Here is a 26996-nt window from a genome sequence, read left to right as displayed (position 1 = left end):
TTTTTAGCTCTGTTCTTGCTCTCTACCAACTCCTGAGGGAAATATCTGGATCTTTAGAGGTTTTTAGAGCTTTTCCTCTGAAACCGGCTGCTTGCTGCGGCCGAAAATTACACTACGAGAGGACAGAGTGAACCAAAACAGTAAAGTTGCAGCTGGTCAGATAAACAATGAGCTGAAACTCATTATAAAGCTCTGTTAAAGGAGCTCCCCTTGGCTTTATCGGTAAATGTTCCAGATTTAAGGGGATTTGGGGGTTTTTACTCAATAAAGGTGTTTGGATAACTCAGTAAACCTGTTTGGAGCAGGTCCCAGGTCAGATTATGGCTGTATTTGGTCAGATGTTTCCCTGCAGCAGTTGGACTGCAGCGTCTCTGTTGTGTCTCCTGGCCTCCTGCAGAGGAGAGCTCCCCCACCTGGTGGAAGGACAAAACTACATCAAATGGTGACAGTAACAAAGGCATTATAGGCAAGTTATACACAAAAATTTAACAAATTATGAAAGGTAATGTTGGGAAAAAGATTGATTTGTTTTTTATGATCTTTATGAAGAAATCTAACTGAACTGGGACCTCTTGCTGGATGGACTGTGGACATTTTTTACTACTGTCCACATATTCAGCCTTTTTGGGAGAAAGTGAGGCATTTAATGTCAAGGATTTCGGGGCTTCTTTCTCTGTATCTTGGAGATATGCCTGAAGGTTTGTGTTTGCCTGAAGATTTGTATGCTGTAAGTACAAAGACCAAATTCTGGCTTCAGTAGTCAACTATCTATGTTCCATGGAAAAGATGACTTACATCCTCCAAACTAAAGAAAGAAAAGGATGGAAAATACTGGATGAAATAGGATTATTACTCATGAGAAACAGACACTGATTGATGACTTTTTTCCGTTTCTTAACGTTCTTTTTTTTTTTAATTTTCCATAGTTTTTTTTTTTTTTTTTTTTTTTAAAAAACTAATAACAGCAAGATTTTCCGTCTCTGGAGAGTAGTTCAGTGTAAGGCAGACACCACTGAACATGTGCAGGTTCTGTTTACAGAGATTCATATCACAACCTCTTGACTTGGTACTGAAGTTATTTGAGAAATTAACAGTGTACAAAGTCAAGAGGTTGTGATATGAAGCACAACAAGCACAAACACATGTTCGGGGGCATCTGCCTTACAAGGAACTGCTCTCCAGAGACTGAAAACCTGATCGCTTTTATTACTTTTTGGAGCCATTTTTAAACAAACTAAAGTAACCATCCTCTACAGGGATGAAGGAACATGTAGCTGTGTGGCTCACTGACATGTTTTTAATAGTTTTTGGACAACAACAGAGGTCTACAGCACATAATACTTGTAAGATCAGTTCATTGTTGGTTTGACTCCAAACATGAGATTTGTTGACAACAAAAATCCGCCTTCCATTCAAACCCTGTAATCTACATCTGTGTCACGCCTGTAATCTCATATCAGATGACAAAGCAAGAACCAGATTAAGAAAAGACAAAAAAGATGAAACAGAAGTAAAAGTTGTTCTTCCCTATCAGGTCAGTTTCTGTAATTTAAGTCCCTTTGGTTTTATTTTCCTAAAACAAGCACAAAAGTGACTTGATACGTTGGAGGTTTTTGCTGTGTGGTTCGTTCATGGATCTCGTCCTCTGGCGTCACCTGATCGCAGCAGGTTCGGTTTTACCTGTCTTTGAGGGCGGGGTTTGCTCCGGTGTTCTCCAGCAGGAAGCGGATGACCTCTGTGTGACCTTCGGCGGCCGCCACGTGCAGGGCCGACCTGCCATCGTAGTCGACGGCATTTACATCCACTCCGGACAGGAAGTACCTGCAGACAACAACAGAGGATGAGACGCCGCGTGATCGGCAGCTTGTTTTGGACGCCTCGTCACATCCTCAGAACTCACCTGAACATCTTGTATTTATACTTTCATAATCACACAAAGACTAGTGTGTTATTTCATTTCTCTGCAGTGAAATATAAACTACACACTTTACATCTCACTCTCAATCTAAAATCTCTCTCTGCACAGGATTTCTATCTCTGTCATGGAAATAAAACAAATCCAGAGGTCTTATTGAGCTGCTGTTGTTGTTATCATGATAGATAAATGCCTGTTAGACTTGTCATAATATGCAGACTTCTAGTTTATCCAGCTCTTTGTGTTATTATAATCCGAATAATGTTTAAACTTCTTTGATTGTTTTAAATACTCAGTTTGTTCATGATTGAAAAGATCAGCAAAAAAAAAACCCAAAACATAAATTAGAGATCTCTAACAACAAGTTGATTGTTCACCAAGTTAAATTTAAGACTTTTAAACCTTTTAACACCACAAAGAATTTGAAAAAAGTCTTGTGCACAACTTGAATAGAAATGAGAAAAACTCCTGCACACTGTCTCGCTTACTGCTGCAATACTTATTAGTTTACAACGTTTTGGTGTGCCTTACAAATAATCATCGATTATTTCACCTGTCGAGGGTGTTTGCACCACAATGTTTCAATAAATAAAACTTGTATATGTTTTTTCTACTCTCCTAAAGCATAAATGTGTTAATGTAAAATCTGACATGGTGAGGTCACCTTCTCAGGGACTGGACGTCTCCTTTAAAAGCCGCCAGCAGGACGTTCATGATCTGGTATCCCTGCAGAGGACAGGAGGGCTTTTTTACATACGGATCACGTAGAGAGACAGTGAGACAAACTGGTCTGGGATCAGAATAAAGAAGCAGAACTGACCTCAGATTCAGCTTTCCACTGTCTGTAGGCCAGAACCTGCCTGAACGGAGTCCTGATGTCAAAACTGTGCAGCTGGAACGTCGAGATCAACTCCTGCAAACACAAAACATGTGATTACAGAAGGTTAAAAACAGCATCTTATGTCATCTACGTCTGTAACTTATCTATATTTGTAGATGGAAACTTTATCATACATCCAACACTTTAACATAATCTTATAAAAAATACAGCTATGTTGTAGAATCAAATTTTTTAAAAGACAGATGTAATTTTTGAGGCATTAAACTACATAAATACATCATTCATGTTGTAAGATCACTAGTATTTGACCCTATTTTAACAGAAAGCCTCACATTTTTTGTTGTTTTTTTTCATTAGGAAATTTGAAGGTAAAATTAATATCTTGGTGTGTTTTTACTAACAAAATCTTGTTAAAAATATACAGTCATGCTGTAGAATAACAATAAAGATGGACTTTATGGAATTATGGAATTTAATTGTAAATTTATGGCAAAAACCAGCCATGAAATGTAAATTTATTGACACTCAGCAGCAATAATCTTGTGTAAAAAATGTGAAATATGTGTAAAATGATGTGAGATTTTTCTCACCCAGTTTGTCTCAGTTTTATTCTTTTATTCTGTCCTACTTCCTTCTATATCTACAAACTTCACTTTACTTTATACTTTATTTTACTGCTATACTTTAAGTATTTTCTTCCTGCATTATCCACATATATATCATTAAACTGCGTCATAGTTTAAAAGGAGAGGTCCTCTTTTTACTTTATGAACTCACTTAAGTTTGACTTTAATAGGAAACATCACAAGTTCACAGAAAGATGTGAAGAAGAAATCATAAACAGTTAGAGAAAGATAATTTCTGTTAACTTGTGTGCATTATCTTTAATATTACTGAAGCTAGAAGTTATGAAATGAGAATATCTGTTTGTTTTGTATCCTTCGCTAAATAAATAACAGCTATGAAGGAAGAACTAAAACTCCAACCACTGCTTCTCTCTCTTCTTGGATGTTTCAAGGTATTTCACTCACTCAAAACATCCTAAATCAGAAATGCTTTGTAGTTTTAGTCTCTGTCTACATCCTGCTGGCTGCTGTGGACAGAGGTGTGACCTGGCAGAAGTGGACGGCTCTCCAGGGGTTTCCACAGGCGTCTAACTCCGGAGAGAACGCCATCAGTCCCAGAACACCGGGGACGACCGCCAGCAGGGAGCCGTGGCTGCTGGACACGGCGGGTATAGACGTCTGCAACAAAAAATAATCCAGGATGCTGTTATATGACCCGACCACAGGCAGGTGCTCCTCTCTAAATAAAAGCAAAATGCTGAACTGGTTTATATTCTCTCCATTTATACCTGTAGTGATGCAAATTTAACTTTTATACAGACTAACTAGATATGAGCTTCAGTTGTTGGATCATCAAAGAAAAACAAAACATAACATAAAGAATAAATGTGTAACTGTAACTAAAGTCAATTAGGGCTGTGACTAACAATTATATTCATTATTGATTCATTTTCTTGATTAATCTATTCATTTTGTCTGTAAATTGAGAGAAAAAAGTGAAAAATGTCAATCACAGCCTCCCAGAGTCCATGATATCTTCAAATGTCTTGTTTTGTCTGAAAAAATTCAGTTTATGATGATATAAAAACAGAGATAAACAGCAAATCCTCAAACTGGGGAAGCTGGAACAATTAATCAATGATCAAAATAGTTTTAATATTGTCGATCGAATAATCGACTTTTCATTGCAGTCCTGACGTTAATCAAGAAGGGAAATCATTCAGTAAGAGGAGCGAAGAGGAAAAAGAGCGAAGACGGCTGATTATTTCACTGGAACATCAAATTTAAGAACTTTTCTATGATTTTAAGGGTTTTTGATGCTAAAATCAACACCTTAAAGTCTTATTTTGATTAAGAACATTATAAAAGAATATTAATTAATATTCAGTAAATAAATACTGATGTAATTGATGATTAGCTGGACCAACAGTAGGTTGGTCTTCTATCAGGCTGGGATGAGATTATGTTCTCTTTATTTCTTTTATTTTAGTTTGTTTATTATATGTTATTATTTATTTTTCCTCATTTGTTTCTTATTTTGCTTTACTGCTTATTTCCTTTTATTGTGTTGGATGTTTTTTCTCTTCTTCCCTCTTATTTGGACGATATAAGGACTTAAGGTATAAAATCTCTGGTAGCCAATTAAAATTGATTATTACTTTATTTTTATATTTGTTTTCCTGACAAATTACTTGAGCTTTTACTTTTACTGTGTATCTGTGTGCAACTGGAGACTCATTGGTTGTATTTCTACTCCTTGTTTAAACTGCCCAGATGGGATTGTGTATCCAAATTCCTCGTTTTGTTCTATCATGTGACGTCAAATAAAAGAGAGATAATATTGATGAAATTATTCAGATTCAACCAGAAGTTAACTGATTCAATTCCACAAATTTTCCCTTAATTTGTCTGTTTGACGTGAAATTAAATCATCAATAAACATCTGTCTGCTGCAGGATGGAGAGCGGACCTTGTAGTGGAAGGTGGTGGAGTAATCCTTCATCCCGGCCACCTGCATCATGGACAGCATGCTCCGTGTTGTCACCGGCGACAGCACCTGGTCACCTGACAGCGGGCAGAGGCCCCCGTTGGCTAACGAAGCAGCCATGGCGGCTCCTGATTCACAGGTGACCTCTGTTGAGGAGCACTGTGGGACGGTAGAGACACATTAGAAACACAGCAAAGTCAAGTAGAGTCACTGTCACGTTGGAGTTTCCTTCAGTTATCACTCACAACAGCTAAACTTTAGAGCAGCAGTGATGATTAATAGACTTTGTTTTCCCCTGGGTGTCTCCTCTTAGGCAACATACATGCTACCCTGTGCTCCTGGTGGACGTAGCTGGATGCCTGCTCTGTATTTTCAGCTGAAAAAGTAATTTATTATGTTTTTATTTGCAGAAAATCATCCTAAAAAGACACTAAAATTGATTATCAAGCAAAGATAATGCAGCAGTACTCTTGGTAGTAAAGATGGAAATAAAACATCTATTGAGTTTAAAGGTTCATTGCTGACATTTGAAATTGAGATTTTTGTCAAACATTTTTCATATTTTATTTATTATAAAGTTTCAGGTCTGTAACAAGGGAATTACAGGTGATTTTAGTAATTTATGTGTCTGATTCTGTCAAGGAGATTATTGTCTTTGTCTCACAGCCTCTCTGATCATTAAAATAGAACAACAAAACGGCAACACATGTTTACGTAGATTAATTATGGGGTTCTGTATTGTTTTCTGTGTTTTTTTACACTTTAAAGGGTCAGTTCACCCAAATGACTAAAAACAAACATATTTCCACCTTTCCCTCTGGTTCTGTCTCTCCATGCAGATGCTGTTGTTTTGGTTTATTTGTCCAGATTTTCAGATATCTCTTCAGACAGCAACAATGCAGCATCTCCATACATCAAGTGCTGAATGCGTTAATTTCATATTTGCACCAAAAGGAGCAACACTGTATAAACTGATTAAGGACTTCTGGCTCATATGCAAGAACTCAGAGGAAAACAGAGCCTGTTGTGTAATTATTGGTGCTGTGAACTATTTTTACAAGCAATTTAAGCGTCAACTCATCATAGAGGGATTCGCCAGCGGTCATGACAACAAGCTCCTGCTGTGCATGTTTGTACCTGCTGGGATGTAAAACAACAATAAACTTAGAGATGAGTGTTACCTGCAGCATCAGATCCAAAGCGGCGTTAATGTCCGCCTTCTCTGGAAAACACTGCAATACAGGACTTTGGTTAGAGGAGGAGCAGAGCTGCCGTCAGTCCAAGTGAAGATGATGTTTAAAGCATGTTTACCTTCTTCTCCTGCAGGTAGAAAGACAGAGCGTGGAGTCTGACGCTGGCCTTCCTGCTGCTCTGATAACTGAAGATCACACAACAACAAAACTCAGCTGAAAAACATCCTTTTGTTTCTTTTCTTTTTGATTGTTAGTTCTCTTTTTGTGTTTGTTTTGTCTGCTCTTGTTGTCTGATGTTCATGTTTATTTGAATTTTCTTTTGTACTGTGGGGGACTATAAGCTTCCATCCATTAGGTTCTATTAATATGTCTTTTACTGTAATTTTACTGTAATTTTATTGTTTGATTTGTAAAATGTACTTCATCAAATTTCTACACTTTCAAAAAAAACCCACTTTTTAAAATGTATTTTACCAGTGTTTCACTTCTCTACAGTTCTACTACATTCAAGTATTCCTACTTGAGTAACCTGAGTAATTGTATTTACACATAAAATAATCTGTGTTTAATAAGTTATTTAGTTTGTAATTGAGACCTGAGCTTATTCTGCTGTTACATGAATTTTATAGGAATCACAGAGGTAAAGTTTTGCTTGAAGTTTGTTATTGTTATGGAGTTATTCTGTGTGATCTGCAAAGCAGAAAAGATGAGTTATTATAGCTGTATCTATGCAAGAAATACAAATCCATAATAAGAGGTACAGCAGATATGTAACCAACATCATTTCAGTATAACTTTTCAACCTGCATGTTCAAGGTATCTCTTTTTCTTCCACAATTCACCTTTTATTAACTATTTATATGATGACTGCTTTCAGGACTAAATTTAATTTTTTCAGAGTTTTCTCGAATCAAACTGTGCAGCGATGTGCTTTATTCTCTCTGTTTTCAGGCTCTAATTGTAGAGAGAAACTGCTCTGTGAAGCTTAGTAACAGAATTGGATATACTGTATTTAAAAGTCTTAAAGGACGGGTTCACAATTTTTCAAGTCTGTTTAAAAACAACATTCCTCCTGTTCATGCTGGATATTAAAAGATCCTTCAAATGTGCTTTCAATGGAAGTGATGGAGGCCAAAATCCACAGTGTGTCCACACAGTCATTTAAAAGTCTCTGTGAAGCTTATATTCAGCTTCAGCAGTCTGAGTTAGTCATATCAAGTGGATATCTGACACATTTACAGTCTTTTTAGCATCAAATTCCCTCTTTGTGTTTCCTCGGACAGTGTTTCCCTGTTGAGCTGCAGGTGGAAGTATAGTAACAAAAAGAGGAACTTTGGCACTAAAAAGACTGTAACGTTGAAAGATATCTACTTGATTTGACTCATTTGGACGCTGAAGCTTCATATTAGCTTCAGATAAACTTTTAAATACATTTTTTGCACAGAAGGAGGACTGTGGATTTTGTCCTCCATCACTTCCATTGGAAGGTCATTATGAAGGGATCTTCTAATGGTCAGTATGAACAGGAGGAATGATTACAGCAAGAAAAACATGTTTCATGTTCATTTGGGCTCCTGACTGTTGTTTTAAGACAGATGTTATAGATAAATACTAAAGCTACTATGTGTAGAATTGGTATGTGTTTTTTTTGTTTGTATATCCTGGTGAATATCTCAATGTGTTGCTTTTAAACCTTTCATTTCAGTGTCACTGTGTCATATTTGATGCTACCATACAATGGTGCTACTGTTCAAATGGTCAAATCCTGGTCTACGTTTCTACAAAGTTGAGTGTTTAACTTAAATGTGATTTCTCTCTTAATATTACTCTTCTTACCAGTATGAGAGCATTGCCACTCCTACACCTGATGACTTTTCTATCTCAGTACTCCTGCAGTGTCAGTACCTGGTGCAGTTTAAGTTGGCGTGCTCCTTGTTGCAGAGTCTCCGGACGACGTTCAGCACCTGCAGCACAAACAAACAAACAAACAAACATTCAGCCTGTCGATCTCTGAGAGGACGTTTGTAGTTTCTACCTGTCGTCTGCGTCACTTACCGAGTCGTACTTCTCCTCTTCCTCTGCACACAGCCTCCCTGCCAGCTGCAGATACACAATACACAGCATCACAGGAAATGACATCACTGTCAACAGGTAGGTGGATGGAGGAGTGAGTTACCTGCAGTAAAGATGTAGTGACGACGGCTCCTGTCTCAGTGAGCGGGCTGTGAGGAATTCCTGCAAACAGAAACAAAGGTCAGGGGTCAAAAGGTAGCAGGTACACGCAGGAGCAGTTTTAGGCTTGTCTTAGCCTCAGGATTTTGACTTGTTTCATAAAGTGCATTTTCATAAGTTAAAATACAAACAAAGACAGTGACCAGATGAGTAAACAGTTTCATTACATTCACTGTCTTTTTTTTAATATGATCATCAGATCAAGAGTATCAAATGCAAAGACGATGGGTCTCATGCAAGAACATTTTCTTCTCCTAAACCTCTGACTTTTTTCTGTGAGGTTTGTTCCAAGTCGAACTCTCTTAACTGCACAAACTTGTAGTAAATCTCTGGTTGCGGCCTCATGAATGTCGCCTGTTCATGAGGAGCTGAACATTCCTGAGATTTCATCATTAGCATAATCGACGCCCCTAAAACGTCCATATAAGGCGACCTGTTCCGCTCCGTTTGTAGCCGAGTTTCATTCATAAAAATCCTGCTGCTGATGTTTGACACATTTATCAGCGTCAGCAGTCACATTAGAGGAGCTGAAACAATTAGAAAATATGAATCCATCACAGCAGAAGTAAAGAGGGAATGCTTGACATGAAGTTGGATGGCAAAAAAACGTTTTTCTAAAGCAAAGCGCTCCAAGACTAATATGAGAGGTGGTCATGTGACAGTCACATTTATTAGAGGAGAGAATATTAGAGCCTACAGCAGATGATGTTACACTGTCAGCTGCAACACAACATGATGCTGGATAGAGAGCTGCAGAAACAACCTGAGGCGGCTGTTACACTCACACAAGTTTCCAACCTGTTCATGATTTATATGACAGGTACTTACTTTGGTATGAATCTAATTTACCAAAGAAAAAACTGCCACAAATTCTCTTAAATCACTTGTACATGTTTTAATAACGTATCTGTTCGTACAAGTGATTCTTCGTACGAGGGCCAATTGACTGCAGGTTTTGTGGTGTTACAAAGGTTTTTATAAAGAGTGGCTGTTCCTTGACCTGTTTTAGTGAGTGTGAATGGAGAGTCGTGTCTGGAGTATTCCTCCACGCCAACGTATCTGTGGACGAGGTCAGAGCCCAGCAGGTCCACCGCCACGCCGTACACCAGCGGCCATGACACCTCGCCCAGAACCAGAGAGCCTGCCCAGTCACCCAGAGACAGTCTGACAGAGACAGAGAGACAGACAGAGAGTTGTTTAACCAAATTTCCAGAAAGTGATCAGAAGAAAAAGTTGTGAATGCTTGTCCCCATCCGCTACTGTTGTGTGAATATTAGGAGATAAACAGTTGATGACACTAATTCTCCAGTTGGTGTCATTAAACCATTACAGAAGAAGAGGACACAACGAGATGACGTCATTAAAAGAGCATCAGTCAAAGCTCAAATGATGGAAAACCATGTGGAAAATGTGATGGAAATATGACATTTCAGTTACATTAACTTGAGGAATATCACAGTCTCCTCATCGCTCCACACAGATCTGCTCCATGTTTCATGTACATCATCATTTATTCACTGAGTCTGTTTACAGATGACTAATAAAGACATTTCAGTGTGTGATGATGTTAGATGTACCTCTGCCCGTCCACAGTGCAGATTGAGACGCCCCATTTAGTGCTGTCCATGGTTTCCTTTTCCTTCTCCTGAATGGACAAATACAAAACAGTAAAAAGGTCATTTGGGTCCGTCCACCATGTCTGACCAGGGTTTTTTTTTAAATCTCTGGCAGCAACAAAAATTACAGACTATTCTTTTGACACTTTTATTCAGCACTATCCAAACATTTTGAGTGTTGTGATATTTAAATCTCTTCACACTGAATGTCCCAGTAAACTGGGTGCCTCTACCAAAAACCCTCTAGACAAAAGTCCACCAGTCTAACTTTTGGGTTTGTTTGTTTGGAAACTGATCCCAGAATCTACCAGAACTTTGAGGTGGGGTGAAAGACCCTCCAGGTGTCAGAGCAGAACTCACCTGGACAGACGACAGCTGACGACACCTCGAAAACAACTTCTGAGTCTCTTCAGTGAAGGTGGAAAAATCCGGGATGACGAATCGTCCCTGCAGAGCTTTCAGGATGAGAGAGACGAATCCGGTGACGCACCTGTGGCAGGAAAAACACAACATCAGAATCGATACTAGAGTCACGATCACATCCACCAATTCAACCATTTCTATAAGAAACCTGAATCACCGTTAGAACCATGAGCAGACAAAAGTCACAACCACTACAAATGATCAGCACCACTAACCACAAACAAAAAACAAAAACATGATCGCAGAACTGCATTCAGCCAGAACTACAACCACTACATAGCAACCAGAAGCAGAGAAAAATCACTGATATAACTCATGCCAGGTAGATAAAGCAGCTGTTTTTCCTCATTAATAGTGTTTTGGGTGGGACAATATTTATTTTACAAAGCTCCTCTTTAAGTGTAATAACTTTGGTCTGATTGTCAAACATCAGCAGTCGATAGAGCAGAGTGTCATCTGCAAAGTAACTGAGGTACATCCAGAATGTTTGAATGACTTGGCTCAGTGAAAGCCTCAGTGGTGGAAAGTAACTAAGTACATTTACTTAAGTACTGTACAATTTTAAGAGTACTTGTACTTAACTTGAGTATTTCCATGTGATGCTACTTTATACTTCCACTCCACTACAATTCAGAGGGAAATATTGTACTTTCTACTCCACTGCATGTATTTGACAACTTTTCAGATGAAGATTTGACACAATAGTTAATATAACAAGCTTTTAAAATACAACACATTGTTAAAGATGAAACCAGTGGTTTCCAACCTTTTTGGCTTTTGACGTCTTACAAAAAGCAGTGTGTAGTCGGGGTCACATTTCACATGTCTATGAGTTGTTAACAGCTCCACCAAATAGTGATTTTTCCCTCTAAACTTCTCACATGCTTTCATTTCAATAAATGTTCAAATGATCCAATATTTCAGCAAAAATCAGAGATTAGAGAAAAAGTCCAAAACGTATTTTTAACGTACTTTTACATTCATACTTGAAGTACATATTGCTACTAACACTTATGTACTTTTAGTCAAGTAGGATTTTTTCTGCAGTACTTTTACTCGTAATGGAGTATTTTTACACAGTTGAATTGGTACTTTTACTTAAGTAAAGGATCTGAGTACTTTTTCCACCACTGGAAAAAGAATTAGGTCCCAGGACAGAGCCTTGAGGAACACCAATGGAAACCAGTGCAGGGGGGAAAGCATAAGTCTTGTTAAGCGTAGGAAGGTTTGATAGAACAATAATAAAACTAAACAAAACTAGTAAAAGGAAGGACCTGTGAAAGGCGTTTCTGTCCACAGTTCCCTCGGTGTCCTGCAGTTTTCTCAGGTGGAAGAAACATTCTCGGAGCCGAGGATCAGACCTGTGCAGGCCGGAGCACCAGATAGCCTAAAAGAGAAAACAAACAACTGTTCCTAAAATCATAAACAAACTCCACAAATCATGTATAAATACTGTATATAATAACCAACAAGATTACTTTTTGTCTTTGTACTAAAGACACTTATTATACACTGCAGCTTCCTGTAATTCTTAAATTTCAGAAAAAAACCTTTGTCCCACTAAATGAAAGCGTAACATATAGTATATTATGTATTTTTGTATGTATTTTTTCCTTTTTCCAGCATTTCAATGAAGCGTTGTGAAACCTACTCTGAGTTAAATATTCAAACCCAACACTCTCTTGTATAATTAACTCCATTCACTAAAAGAGAAATATTCTAGATATCTTGTATATCATTTTATGTGTATTTTTTCAAAATTATATCTGATATATTTGATATCACTGAAAAATATCAGTTGAATAAAGATCATTCACAATCAGAGATGGTGAGAGGTCAATATAGTACCGATACAGTACTGTAATGTTACCCAGAAAGCCACTCCAGACAAGGTACAACACCTATTTTGGTGATATTTTTTATTTTACTGTTGGGTTATTTACCCAAACTAAAACGTTATAATCTACTCTACACTTTTTAAACTGATGTGTCACGGTTTGTTATTGATTGTTAATAATTTGTGTATCTTTTGAATGTCATACGCACATCATTTTGTACAAGAAACGATACATTTGTGACAGTTTTTAGCTAAAGCATGTGTGTAACACTGGGTCAAAATAACAGATTGCAACTGGGTAAAGTTAATCTAAGGCTGTATGAGTGCTATATTAACCCAAACTGGGTCAATCTTCTGTTAATTTATGCCTTTCTACCTCCTTTCCTTTCAAATATTTAACTATTTTGAATGGTATAAAGTATGAAATCATACCATAAAGACTTATATGATCAAAGAGTTGATGTGTAAAGTGAGCTTATGCGGGTTTTTCCTCTGTTGAAGCTTTGTGGGCATGTGTGAATATACCTCAAAGAACTGGCTGACGTTAATTTTTCCGTCTGAGGCGAAGCTGTCAAACAGCACATCAGCAGCCCTGAAACAACAGATGACTCCATCAGCTGGGTTCAGCTGCTAGCAGATGCTGTGTTAGAGTGACAGGTCATTTGCAGACTTACGCCCTGCGTTTGGACGGACTCTGCTGGGTGGAGAACCAGGGCTGGGAGGGGGGGAAGCTTCTGTCCTCAGGCTGGACCACCGCCTGGGGGACTGGAGGCTTCAGGCAGCCATTACTGACCGACAAAGGGACCACTGCGCACACAAGAACACTTAATTATGAGTTGTCAAATATATATTATTAAACTGTATGTGCCATCAATCGAGTGACGTCAGCTGTGTTTAAATCATCAGTGGTCAGACAGACACCACCAGAGAGGATCCCCCCTAAACATGATGTCCAAAAGATCAATTTGCATCACTTGAACCAGATTTGCATCTACTCATGTCTTTACATTGACTTTGTATGTAATTGTGCCACATCACAGTAGCTCCCCACAGACCAAGATGACGTCTTCAAATGTCTTGTTTTGTCTGACTAACAGTTTAAAACCTCCAAAATATTCAGTTTGCCATCATGTTCGACAAAGACAAGCATTAAATCATCACATTTAAGAAGCTGAAATCAAGAAATGTTTGGGTTTGGTTCGATTAATCAGTTAATCGTTACAGCTATAATTTGTTTATGTGAAGTGACAGCGCCCTCTAGTGGCCTTTGAAGAAGAACAGATCATAAAGTTGATGTTTCCTGGACCTGAAGTTCCAGTTGTACCTGCAGATCCAGGACTGACAAGACTGACAGGCTTCTGGACTGCAGTGTGGACCTGGTTCTGGATCAGGCTCCTGGGAGCTGGACGTGGTGCTGTATCCTTGGAAACAACCGACACCAACAGTATGTTAGTGTTTTATATCCACTCTGACAAACTCCTCTCAGATCTTTGTAAAGAAAGTCAAAGGTTTTTGTTCCTCTCTGATTCTGACAGGGTGGTGAAGGCTTGAAGGTAGTTTCCCCCTAAAAAAAACCTCTTTGAGCTAGAAAACAGACTCCACAACACAATAATGTGTGTGTGTGACGTGTTGAGGCAGGTCTACCTGGTTCTCAATGTTCCTCTGCTGAGTCTCGTCTGTCATCCGTCCATCCTCTGCCAGAGAGGAGAAGAGAAACTCTGCTGTTACTTTAATAAACACTGAATGTTATCAGTTTCTGCTGACAGATCAGCAGGTGTGCATCCACTCGGTCAGTCTGAACCTTTAGAGGACAATATAACCCATTCAGTTTGAGGTACTCGTACTTTACTTGAGTATTTCCATTTGGTGCTACTTTATACTTCCACTCCACTACATTTCAGAGGGAAATATTGTACTTTCTACTCCACTACATTTATTTGACAGCTTTAGTTACTTTTCAGATGAAGATTTGACACAATGGATAATATAACAAGCTTTTAAAATACAACACATTGTTAAAGATGAAACCAGTGGTTTCCAACCTTTTTGACTTTTGACGTCTTACAAAAAGCAGTGTGTAGTCGGAGTCACATTTCACATGTCTATGAGTTGTTAACAGCTCCACCAAATAGTGATTTTTCCCTCTAAACTTCTCACATGCTTTCATTTCAATAAATGTTCAAATGATCCAAATATTTCAGCAAAAATCAAAGATTAGAGAAAAAGTCCAAAAACTGAAAACAGATTTGTGTATCAGAACTTTGTTTTTTCTTCTTTCCTCTCCCATTAATCATCTCACCACCCCTCAGATTTATCTGCTGACCCTTTGGAGGGGCCCGATCCCTAGGTTGGGAACCACTGGACTAAACTAGCTAACTGTATATAAAGTAGTTGAAACTAGCTCCACCTCCAGCAGCTACAACAGTAACATGCTGCTCTAACACTGATGCTTCACTATTAATAATCTAATGATGTCATATATAATAATATATCAGTCAGAGTACTTTTACTTTAATACCTGAAGTACATTTTGTTCCTAATACTTTCTTTGCTTTCTTAAGAAATGTATTCCTACAAATAATTACAATCTTTGATCCTCAGTCCCTCAACAGTACATACATTGTTGATACTGAAATACAAATGAATGAATTATAAAAGATACTTATCTCACACCACTAATTGACTGGTAAATATATAGAAATGCAAATAGAAATAGTTGAAATAGCTGAGCATCAGTGCAGACCAGTGGTTTGTGTTTTGGTGGTTTGCTTGCTATGGTTAATTTGGATCACAGTCTGAGTCTTGGGAAAATAAAGATAGAAAAATAGATTTGAGGTGGAGTCGTGGACCGTTCCCACAGCCAATCAGCAGCTGTGCGGTGATGACTTGACAGGAATTTAATTTAGATACCAGCAGACTCCGCCCACTGGAGGATACTTCACAGACCACTAATCACAGGGTGTTTCACACACACACACACACACACACACACACACACACACACACACACACACAGAGTCATGTTTCCATCGCTTCAGAGCACATTACATAGACTTACATTTATTTCCTGGACGCTTATCCTAACCTTGACCATAACCACCACATGCCTAACCTTACCCTAACCTTAACCTAACCCTAAACTAACCTTAACTTTGAACCAAGTCTTCACCCTAAAATTAATAATTTACATTCAGGGGACTTGCTTTTTGGTCCCATAAAGGAGGCGAGTCCCCACAACATGAGGAATACCTGGTACACACACACACACACACACACACACACACACCCACCCACACACAGACCTTTCATGTCTGGGTCTTTATTGGGCTCCAGGAGTTTGTTGCCGTCCAGACCGCCATAACGTTTCCTCCATTTGCGTCTGAGAGAAGGAGTTCTCTGGAAACTGCAGACACAACGTGAACAAGTTAGAAACTGAGTTTCTATACTTTAGTTTATTAACTGTTCTCTGGCAGTAAAGGTTTGTATATAACAAAGTGATGAAACTTTGCAAAAAAAGTCCTTTAATAATGAATTATTCCACTTTGAACCACTGAAAAGCAAACTATAACCCATGAAATCTGCAATAGGAAAACATTGTTTAGTAGAGAATTATTATCATCACTGCTGCTACAATTAACAACAAAATTAACTTTATTTGTAGAGCACCTTTAATGCAGAGACAGCAGAATTAAAACAGAATTAAAACAAGCTGAAAATAAGAACTAAAATAAAAAATAGCAATTAATACAATGTTTGATATTAAAACCATAAAACATTAAAAACTAATTGCAAAAAATTATGAAAATAGCAAAAGTAAATGACTTTTTCTAATATTAGTACCACTGGGACTCGAATGTAATTAAGTACATTTACTGAAGTAATGTACGTACTGTACAATACAGTTTGATGTTCTTTTACTTGAAACTAACAATTGTTTGCATTATGATTTAATCTGGATTAATCGATTAATAATTTGGTCTATTAAATGTCAAAAAACAGTGAAAAATATCCATCAGAACCACACAGCTCAAAGTGACGTCTTCAAAAGTCTTGTTTTGTCCGACCAACAGTTTATAATCAACAGTTTAGTTTACAGTCACATAAGACAAAGAATAAACTGGAAATAAGGAATATTTGTTAAAAAATTAAGCTTAATCAGTTATCAAAATAGTAACAGATTAATCTTCTGTTGATTGTCTAATCAATCATTTCATTCATCATTTGTAGTTTTTATGGCACCACATTTCTTTTATAACTTAAATTAATTTGCAGATTAATATTTTACAAACAAAACATGATCATTTTATAAAACATGATGCACTGTTACAGATTAAACCAAACAGTGTATAACAGTTAAATTAAGCTCCTTCTCCACCAGTTACAGCATTAAAATGCTGTTTACATGTTTCTACATCAGTAATTATAGTTCAAGCACATTTTGCTGATACATGTTTGTACTTTTACTTAAGTAAAGTTTGAAAACATAACTTTTACTTAAAGGATTTTGTCCCCCATCACTTCCATTGTAAGTGCATTAACCCTAACCCTTCTAATGGTCAGTATGAACAGGAGGAAGAAAAACAAGAAAAACAGCTTTAATGTTCATTTGAGCTCCTGACTGTTGGTTTAAGACACACTTGAAAAATTGTGAACCCGTCCTTTAATGGAGTGTCATTAAACTGTGGTATTATTTTACTTAAATACTGCGTCCACCACTGATTTTATTGCATCAATATGAATAATCAAATCATATAATATAATAATCCTCGATGACTGCAGTACAGAAACTCTGTTTTCTGACTGATTGGACTAAATATCATTGATTTAGATCAATCACTCATTTTATAGGAAATTACACCATTTTTAAAATTATTTTTGGCATTTATCAGGGGTGCAAACAAACAACAAGAAAAAATCTGCACTGATTTAATTTATTTTCTGACATTTTCATGTTCTGATCCTCTTCATTGATCTGAACTTGTCAATTCATCAGTGTGGAACTAAATTCTCCTCATTATATGATTTCTCTCACGTATGTCTACCAACAGCAGACTTTAGTTTCCATTTCAGATAATTTCCTGTTATTTCATCCACATTTTTATATTTATACATTATAAATATATGAGATTGTTGTTTCCTGGAGATTTAAAGATTTCACACAAATGAAATGAACTTTTAAAAAAATGATAGTTATATATGTTTTTGCAGAATAAGAAATAACTGAATAAACTGCTTTTAAGTCTGAAATGTTGCTTTTAAAAGTGATTTTTACACTTGGCTGTCAGTAGGAAAACGTCTCTGGATGAATGTGTCTTAATGCTCAAACTCAGAGAAGAACTTTTTTACTGATAGGTTGACTCTTTAGATAACTATTAAGTGTAATTCCTATATATTTAATAAATATGAGCCATGAAATACTGAGTCTGACTGTAAGCCGTCCTCTCTGTCTCCATTCATCTGTAAACTCTGCCACGTCTCAGCCTGTCCTTCACCAACACAGCAGGAATGTAAAAACCTGGAGTGTTTCCAGCTTTATGGCAGCTTCACTACATTGGAAAAACATTGTTCAAGAATACACGTCCTTTTAGAAAGAGTCACAAACACAAAGATAAACCAGTTCAAGTCACACTTGTTTTCCTCACCACAGGTACGAGCCGTCCTCTGCCTCCTGGTTCGGGCTGTTCTCCATCGAAGCTTTCAGGTGTTTTAGTCCAGTTATTCTCTTTAGAAAGCTGTCATGTAAGACGAGCGTGTTGGTGAAGCGGCTGGCTCCCTCAGTGAGTATGTCTGCAGGCTATGAACTTTCTTTAATGAATGGGACGGTTTGGAGAGAGGACAGGAAACCAGTCAGCGCCTGCAGACACTCCCAGCTTTGCCACTGTGGTCCACACAGCTGCTCACACACACAACAACAGTTTGAAAAAAAAAAAATAAAGGAGTGTAGCATTAACTTATGGCAACATGCCAAAAGTCAAAAAACATGTGAAGCCACTGAAACCATAAAAAGTCGAACACAGGCCTGAACAGTGATTCAACTAAACCAGGATTGCAGAGTGAGACACTTTTCAGTATAAGAAACAAAAAGTGTCAAAAGTTTGTTGTTGGGCTCCTACTGACCCTCATGGTAGTACTCTAGAGCTGATTACATTATTGATTGATTAGTCGATTGACAGAAATATAATTGCCAATGAGTCTGGTAATTTATAAATTGTTTAAGTTATTTGTTTAAACTCAGCATTTTTGGATTTCTGACTGTTGGTCAAACAAAACAAGTTAATTTGAATATAACTTAGGTTTCAGGAGATAATTATGAGCATATTTCACTATTTTCTGACATTTTATGCACTAAAATGCAAATTAACAACAAATATGCACAATATAAACTTAAACAACTCAGGTCTTCAAAGTAGATTTTGACCTTGCACATGTGCAGCGGCCTCTTCCTGATACAGAAACACTTTCCAGGGAGTGAAAACTTGACACTGTTATTAGTCTTTGGAGCCGTTTGTTGACAATAAGAAAAACATAGAAAATTGCCGGCAACATCCCTTAAAGGACGGGTTCACAATTTTTCAAGTGTGTCTTAAAACATCAGTCAGGTGTCCATATGAGCAGTGAAAGAGGTTTTCCTCGCTGTGATCATTCCTCCTGTTCATACTGGATATTAAAAGATCCTTCAAATGTGCTTTCAATGTAAATGATGGAGGCCAAAATCCACAGTGTGTCCACACAGTCATTTAAAAGTCTCTGTGAAGCTTATATGAGGCTTCATCAGTCTGAATTAGTCATATCAAGTGGATATCTGACACATTTACAGTCTTTTTAGCATCAAATTCCCTCTTTGTGTTTCCTCGGACAGTGTTTCCCTGTTGAGCTGCAGGTGGAAGTATAGTAACAAAAAGAGGAACTTTGGCACCAAAAAGACTGTAACGTTGAAAGATATCTACTTGATTTGACTCATCTGGATGCTGAAGCTTCATATTAGCTTCAGATAAACTTTTAAATACATGCATTTTTTAGAAGGGACCTTCTAATGGTCAGTATGAACAGGAGGAATGATTACAGCAAGAAAAACATGTTTCACTGTTCATTTGGGCTCTTGACTGTTCCTTTAAGACAGACCTGTAAAATAGTGAAACCGTCCTTTAAGTAAACGTTGCAGACTGTTCGGCTTTTATTATGAAGAGGATGGTCGGAAGTGGATATTTTGAAAAGCGGAAATCACGATGTTTACATTCTGCTCTCTGATTAAGCTAGCCATTCAACAGCTAGCAGGCTAACAGGCAGCAGGTAGATGTTTTCCCGGTCAGGTTTAATTACAGCCGGTGTTTTTATAAGGTCACTGAAGTCTTTTCAGCCGTTGGGAGTTGTAACGTTACACCGCTTCTCTGACTTCTGCTGCGGTCGGTTAACCGTCTTGTCCCGGAGCAGACTCCATCCTCCTCTTCCTCCTCCGCCCGGTGCTCCCCGGGTCAGACGTTACTCCAAAAACACTCAAATGCCCCAAAAAGCGAAAGCGGTGAGTTATTAAAGCTATTACTTCTCTGCTCTTTCCTCCACACTGTTAACCAGTAATCATATTTACTCTCATACTTAAATAAAATAAAAGTACCAGTACAGCAACTTAAAAATACTCCATTACAAGTAAAAGTCCTGCATTAAAGATCCTACTGAAGTAAAAGTACATAAGTATTATGAGCTTGATGTAGTTAAAGTATTGCAGTAAAAGTACATAAGTATTATGAGCTTGATGTAGTTAAAGTATTGCAGTAAAAGTACATAAGTATTATGAGCTTGATGTAGTGAAAGTATTGCAGTAAAAGTACATAAGTATTATGAGCTTGATGTAGTTAAAGTATTGCAGTAAAAGTAGTGGTTTGGTCCCTCTGACTGATATATTATTATATATGACATCATTAGATTATTAATAGTGAAGCATCAGTGTTAGAGCAGCATGTTACTGTTGTAGCTGCTGGAGGTGGAGCTAGTTTACACTACTTTATATACAGTTAGCTAGTTTAGTCCAGTGGTTCCCAACCTAGGGGTCGGGCCCCTCCAAAGGGTCAGCAGATAAATCTGAGGGGTCGTGAGATGATTAATGGGAGAGGAAAGAAGAAAAAACAAAGTTCTGATACACAAATCTGTTTTCAGTTTTCAGTTTCTAATTTTGAATGAAGCTTTCAGTGGAGGCGTTTTGTCTCATTTTACCTGTTTAATGGTATGTATGTAGTGAAGTAAATTGGAGCTGAAGTGATGAGATGATTAATCAATCAGTCTAATGACAAAGATTTCAGTAATTGATTAATTGTTTCAGTCTTTTTCTTTTTAAAGCAAAAGTACAAAAACAATAACTGCTTCCAGTCTCTCAAATGTGAATATTTGCTGGTTTTCTTCATCTTCTATCATGATAAACTTTATATTCTGGGTTTTGGATTGTTGGTCAGGAAAAAAACAAGCAAATAAAAGGTTATATTGCAGTATAATTAGTAAGTACAGCCATTGGATAAATATAGTGAAGTAAAAATATTTGGATATTAAAAAGACAAATACATCTGATTGACAAGAGCCGTGACACTGTTTACATAAAAGTCAGTAAACTCTTTAAGTAAAGGCGTGAAACTGCCTGTCCACCTCAAGGTGTAATTATCAGCTGGAGCACCTGGTGTGGAAGTTAGTCTGCACACAGACTATCTCAGTGGGCTTTTCAGTGCAGCACAGTGCATATGTCAACCTGTCCCTTTATTTCATGATGGAATATACCAAAATAATAAAGGAAAAGGAGGGAACGACACCACACAAATATGTCTAAACTTCTCTGAAACATGGTGAAAATGGAAACAACCTGAAAACTCTCTGACACCAACCATAACTAATCCCCCAGACTGTTAAAACAAGGTGAAATAGTGAGGGTGAATGAGTGATGAGTGTACAGGAGCAGCAGTGTGTAACATAACCTCACTAATCCTCACTAACTGTTGAAACCAGGCGAAGAAGCAGCCGGCTGCAGCTCAGGCAGAAGCTTCTGGTCCGGTGACTCGAGACAAAAGCGGCGCCGTTGCCATCACGGTGCACGCGAAGCCTGGCTCCAAACACAGCGGCATCACAGGTCACTGCACTCAATGATTATACTCACACAATCATCTATAATAAGATTATAATAAGCACAAAGATTTGAAGCAGGAATGTCGCTGGATGCTTGACAGTGTATACTTTGATTCTGTAGCATATTTCAGTATCACCAACGTGAGTCTAGCATCTGTAAAATAAGATCCAGTTTATTTTGTGAGGTGAAAAGCTGCGTCTGTGTGTGTTCTTCTTCTGACAAACACTGAACTGTTGTTTTTACTCTTGTAGAAGTTTCTGCAGAGGCGGTGGGAGTCGCCATCGCAGCGCCTCCTACAGACGGGGAGGCCAACACTGAGCTTATTCGTTACCTGGCTGAAGTTCTGGGCCTGAAGAAAAGTCACATATCTCTGGACAAGGTTCCTCAAACTTATTAGCATTAACATCCACTGAAGGAAACTGAAGGTTTTGGTGTTTAAAGGTGTGTTCAGAGTGAATGTAAAGCAGAGTTTAAAGGTGGTGTGATAGCAAACTGACACGGATTCATTGTAGTCACCACGAACTGAGGAAAAGACATGAGACATGTGTGTTTCCATCCAAATGTTTTTATGCACATTTTCAATTTTAGCATAAAAAAACCTGAACCCGTACATGAAGACATGAAGCAGATCAGTGTGGGTGATGAGGAGACTTTAACGTTCCTCAAATTAATACATGAAACAAACAGAAACGTCATATTTCCATCACGTTGTCCATCGTTTGAGCTTTGACCGCCGCTCTTTTAATGATGTCATCTCGTTGTGTGCTCTTCTTCTGCAACAGTTTAATGGCACCAACTGGAGAATTAGCGCCACCAGCTGTTTATCTCCTAATGTTTACATGACAGTAATGGATGGAAACAAACATTCACAACATTTTTGTTTACAGATTTTCCGGAAATTTGGTTAAAATGTGAGCAACATTTAAATGGAAACTTAGCTAAAAAAATCAAAAATGTTTCTAATGAAGCTCTGATTTTTTTCTGGACGGAGTCAACAGACGCAAAAAGAAGAAACTAATAAAAACACAAAACAGCTGTGTTTACTGTCAGGTGTATTTATGGCTTGTAAACACAAACAGCAGTCAGGTTTGGTTGAGATGAAAATTTTCTTCTTGTTCAGTCTTAACACACCTTAAAACCCGCCTCCTCCACCTCCTTTATCTTCACTTCTTCACCTTGTTTTTATCTTCCCCTCTGTAATGTGTGTATCCTTTCTCCTCCCCCCGTCTCTCCTCCAGGGCTCCAGGTCCAGAGACAAACTCATCAGAGTGGACTCCTCTCTCAGCCCGGAGGAGGTGCTGCGGAGGCTCAGAGAGGCTGCAGGCTGACAGGAGGACAGAGACAAAACAATGTGAAGAGTTTGAATGTTCTCCTGAGACGAAGCAGAGTTGAAAACATGCCAACATGAGACTTTTATTCTTCTGCTATATATGATAATAAAAAACAAGTTGTTTTTATGAATATTGATATTTAAATGAACTTACCGAACACACATACACTGACACGCTGATCGGGCTTCACAGCTGGACTAGTACGGCTAGTGGGATGCTTAAAGAACCAGAACATCACCATGGAAACGGTCTGATCCACCGACCAATCACCAGTGAGCAGAAGGTGTTTCCACGCCTCGAATCAGATCAATCCACACAGTTTCGACCTTTCAAAGTAAAAGTATCGCGGCAAGATGTTTTTCGATGCCTCCCTCCATCACGCCAAAAAATCACATGACCACGCCAAACAACCCTCGTTTTGTCACTCTGTTGTTTTAAGACAGACTTGAAAAACTGTGAACTCGTCCTTTAAAAGTTATCAGTTTTAATAGACTTTATTGAACAAAATAACAATAATGAAAGCAGTAAAACCACTTATATTCTGAGTTTTCCATCATTTTAAGCCAATCATACAAATACAATACCAAGAGTTGCTCAGCAGATGTTTTGTTGCCATTTGTTTACTATTATTATATTGATTCATTGCTTCAGAAAGCTTTGTTTCCCCCATTATTACACAGATGAAGGTCTCAGATGTAGACTGGACATGATGTTTACATGTTAGGAGTGTCTGAAGTGACTCACGAAAGTCTTTTTTAAAATTTTATGCCTGTTAACTTATAATAAACAGAATATGATTTGTGTGATTGACATTTCCTTTTGTTACATCTCATACCGTCTGCAACAGTTTAGAAGCAGCTAAATTTAAATCCTACAGGACTGTGACAGAATATATGATCTTACAAGAGGCTTATGTATGTAAACACAGCCGTAACCGGACAGCAGATGGCGCTGTGTTACTGTTAATCTCTGTTAGTAGTTCAATCAGAGGATTTAGTCTACAGCTAACTGTGTCTGTTTGCTGTTTGGTGCTTTTGGAAAAGCTGCCTGCTGCTATAAAGCTCCGTAAAGCTGAGAGGAGCTGCAGAGTCGCTGATAATTCACACTATCGGCTCATACAGGGGTGTTATAACAAATATTGATTATAGCAGCTTTAAACTAAAGTGTTACAAACGAGGGATGATAGAAAATCCCATCGATGGTCAGATGTGTCAAATGAACAGTGGTGGATTTAGTGATCTGTCTTACACCCTCTCTCTAACTGGGAATGTTGGTATTCTTCAGACTTTTTTTCTTAAGTAAAACTCTTATTAAGTCCTGTATTCAAATCTTTACATAGTAGTGAAGAGTGAAAGAGAAATATTATCAGTACAATGTACTTAAATTTACTCAATGTCCGTTCAAGATGGAGCTTTCACTTCTTATATGATGCTGGATTTCAGGATACACAAATATCCTGGTTTTGATGGTGTTAACATGGTCACGTGGTCCAGATTGCCAGACTGCCAGCATCCTCTTCCAGTTCAAGAGGGACTGTTTATGTTTATTTTATGTCTTTTTTGATGTAAGACACAGTGCATGCAATTTCTTTTGTTATAAAGCATTTTGACCCTTTGTGGTCACACGGCGAGTGGGTGATGTTGACTATGAGATTGCGCGCTCTGACAGGGGAGGAGCAACACAGATTTACCACCTCGGCCTCCTCAAAGCATTTCTCTGGAAACTACTGTGAAAGGAGAGAGGATATACAGCCAACCTGTAACACCTGTGCCAGTCAGACTCACCCTGACGCTGCTTCCATGAGCTGCTCCCACCCCTCTCTCCCCTGCAGCTGAGCCCAAACCACCACCTCACCACCACAGCAGCCTTTCCAGGTTTCTGAAACCAGGATATGATGTATGTAACCAGGATACTGTGACATGTAAACAAGACACGAGACACGACAGGACAGAGATGATCAGAAACTGTTAGACTCACGTATCAATCATGTAAACGTCACATGCAGGATATGATCATAACCAGGATACTCATGCATGTAAACACTCTCCCTCCGGGGGCCTGGAGCATCAGGGCCCCTCGGGTACGTGAATGCGGTTCTTTGGGGGGCCCCACGTCTGATGATCGCCACTTATAAGCACGTCCAAACTCTCTGAAGGAAAACAGAAAAGAAACTCTCATTAGCCTCAGTCATCAGCCACAGAATCAGAGGATGGCTGTGAATTAGTGGAGCGGTAATGAGCTTCAGTTTCTTCAGAGTTTAAAACTAAAAAAGCTTCAAAGAGACGGAGAGCTCCGCTGACATCAAAGCCCGGACAGATAATGACTTTGTATCAAACATCACAGCTTGTATGAAACTTTGTCCTCCAACTGCTGACTTTTATTTTCTATTCCATCTTTCTGCAAACAAAGTTTTACTGTCACTTTAGTTTAAGTTTGTGTTCGAGTTTGACCAAATGACACGTCTTCACGCTGGGTTTTTTTGCAGTTAACTGGGGTGATTTTTCACAGCGTGTCTCCTCTGGTGAGCCTGGATCAGCAGCTTTACGTCTGCTGCTGAAGCTCCTGTCAGGCTGAAGGATGTTCAGACACTCTGCTAAGCCTCTGCTGGCTGGACCGACATTTTCCCTCCTGAATTTTTAGGGATTCATAAACATAAATCCTCTTCTCCTCCATGTTGGGTGCTGGAGGATCTCACGGGTCAGTTTGTGAAGATTTCAGACGGCCAGAAAAGTAGTTACAGGTTGAATTGAAATGAAGTGACCATCGAAATCTGATCAGTCCTGCAGTATGAGCACATATGACAAAGGTGCATCCTCCACTCAAGTTTTTTGTGTGACGGGTCAGATCATTTAGGAGCTGCAATTATAAGATAGCAAGAGGCAATTAGTCGTCTGTACAGATGTGATAAGAGGAAGTTATTTGGTTCTATTTGGCTCAGTTTCCTTAAGAGGATCAGAGAGAAAGTGAGAAGATGGAGGGATAATGTGCAAATCTCAGTTTTATTCTTTTTAGAACTTCTGAATTATCTGAACTATCCCTTTAAGTGTAAAAGCAGAAATGAACAGGAAGAGATAAAGATGGAGGAATCTTTATGGTTCATGTTGCAGGTACTGAGTCGGGCTGTTGTCGTGGTTTATGTAGCTGCTACATTTAACTGATTTAATTCCAGTTAGCTGCACAGCTAGCTAGCGACTGACCTGCTGTTGACACGTCGTCTTTGCACGAAAACAGCCTTTTAGAATTTAGCTGGCTAAGTCTGGCAACCAGGTATGTCAGATACAGGCTACTGCTGGCTTCCTGCAGGGCCACATTAACACACAGTGGGGCCACTTCGGGGCCATTTAGTGTCTGGGGTTCAGGGACAGTTGCCCACTTTGCCCTGGTTAGGATGCACTGAATGCAACCAAAATGTTTTGGGTTCAAACTCGACCACAGACCTTCATCATGTGTCTCTCTTTACTGTCATCCAACACAGACAAAATGGCCCAAACAGCAACACAACACTGCTGCTCGTTCAGTCGACGCTTTGTTGAAAACTAACTCAACTTGACGGCCCGACACGGCATTAATAGAAGAAGAAGAGAATCAGAGGAAGAATGTCCCAGAGCCTGACAGAGGATCAAACACCCACAGAAGAAGAAGAAGAGATGATCAAAAGATGCAGAGCTGCAGCAGATTCTCTGTAGAGAATACCAACAGCTTTCATCCTCACTTTCACAATAACAAGTCAGCAGTATTTTTCTGGGATGAAGAGGACGGACTGATCACATAAAGAGACACTTACAGACCAAATGATTCCCTGCAGCCTCTTACCTCACTTCTGTCTGCAAGGTTGATTATAGTCCATCTCCTGAATGACTGCAACACATTGCTTTAACATTCAGACCATTTTCCTTGTTTATTATCTTTTCTGTGTGTTCCCAGCGATGACTTCACATCAGCACAATGCTCT

The 26996-nt window shown here is 38.5% G+C and overlaps 2 protein-coding genes across 2 annotated transcripts; one reads left to right on the top strand and one right to left on the bottom strand.

Annotated features, from left to right (window-relative positions):
• glsl (glutaminase like) lies at window positions 1-25196 on the bottom strand. The gene is made up of 23 exons (XM_042411362.1): window positions 25022-25196; window positions 24829-24922; window positions 18253-18503; window positions 15913-16013; window positions 14255-14304; window positions 13935-14031; window positions 13285-13417; window positions 13136-13202; window positions 12048-12160; window positions 10711-10840; window positions 10312-10379; window positions 9735-9898; window positions 8679-8737; window positions 8558-8602; window positions 8408-8466; window positions 6621-6687; window positions 6491-6541; window positions 5292-5468; window positions 3869-4000; window positions 2736-2828; window positions 2580-2641; window positions 1681-1821; window positions 1-413 (listed from the first exon to the last, which is right to left on the bottom strand). Exons 3-23 carry the CDS (start codon window positions 18297-18299, stop codon window positions 335-337), a joined length of 1935 nt encoding a protein of 644 aa, XP_042267296.1. The 5' UTR covers window positions 18300-18503; window positions 24829-24922; window positions 25022-25196; the 3' UTR covers window positions 1-334.
• On the top strand, window positions 19802-23847 carry c5h15orf40 (chromosome 5 C15orf40 homolog). Its single transcript, XM_042411389.1, has 4 exons — window positions 19802-20129; window positions 21596-21716; window positions 21965-22092; window positions 22952-23847. The coding sequence occupies exons 1-4, from the start codon at window positions 19905-19907 to the stop codon at window positions 23039-23041; spliced, it is 564 nt and encodes a 187-aa protein (XP_042267323.1). The 5' UTR covers window positions 19802-19904; the 3' UTR covers window positions 23042-23847.
• Window positions 25197-26996: the final 1800 nt, after the last annotated feature.

The sequence above is a fragment of the Thunnus maccoyii genome, chromosome 5, assembly GCF_910596095.1.
Source record: "Thunnus maccoyii chromosome 5, fThuMac1.1, whole genome shotgun sequence".
Lineage (NCBI taxonomy): Eukaryota > Metazoa > Chordata > Actinopteri > Scombriformes > Scombridae > Thunnus > Thunnus maccoyii.
Note: the sequence above shows the minus strand (reverse complement) of the source record. Positions and strands in the feature narration are given on the sequence as shown.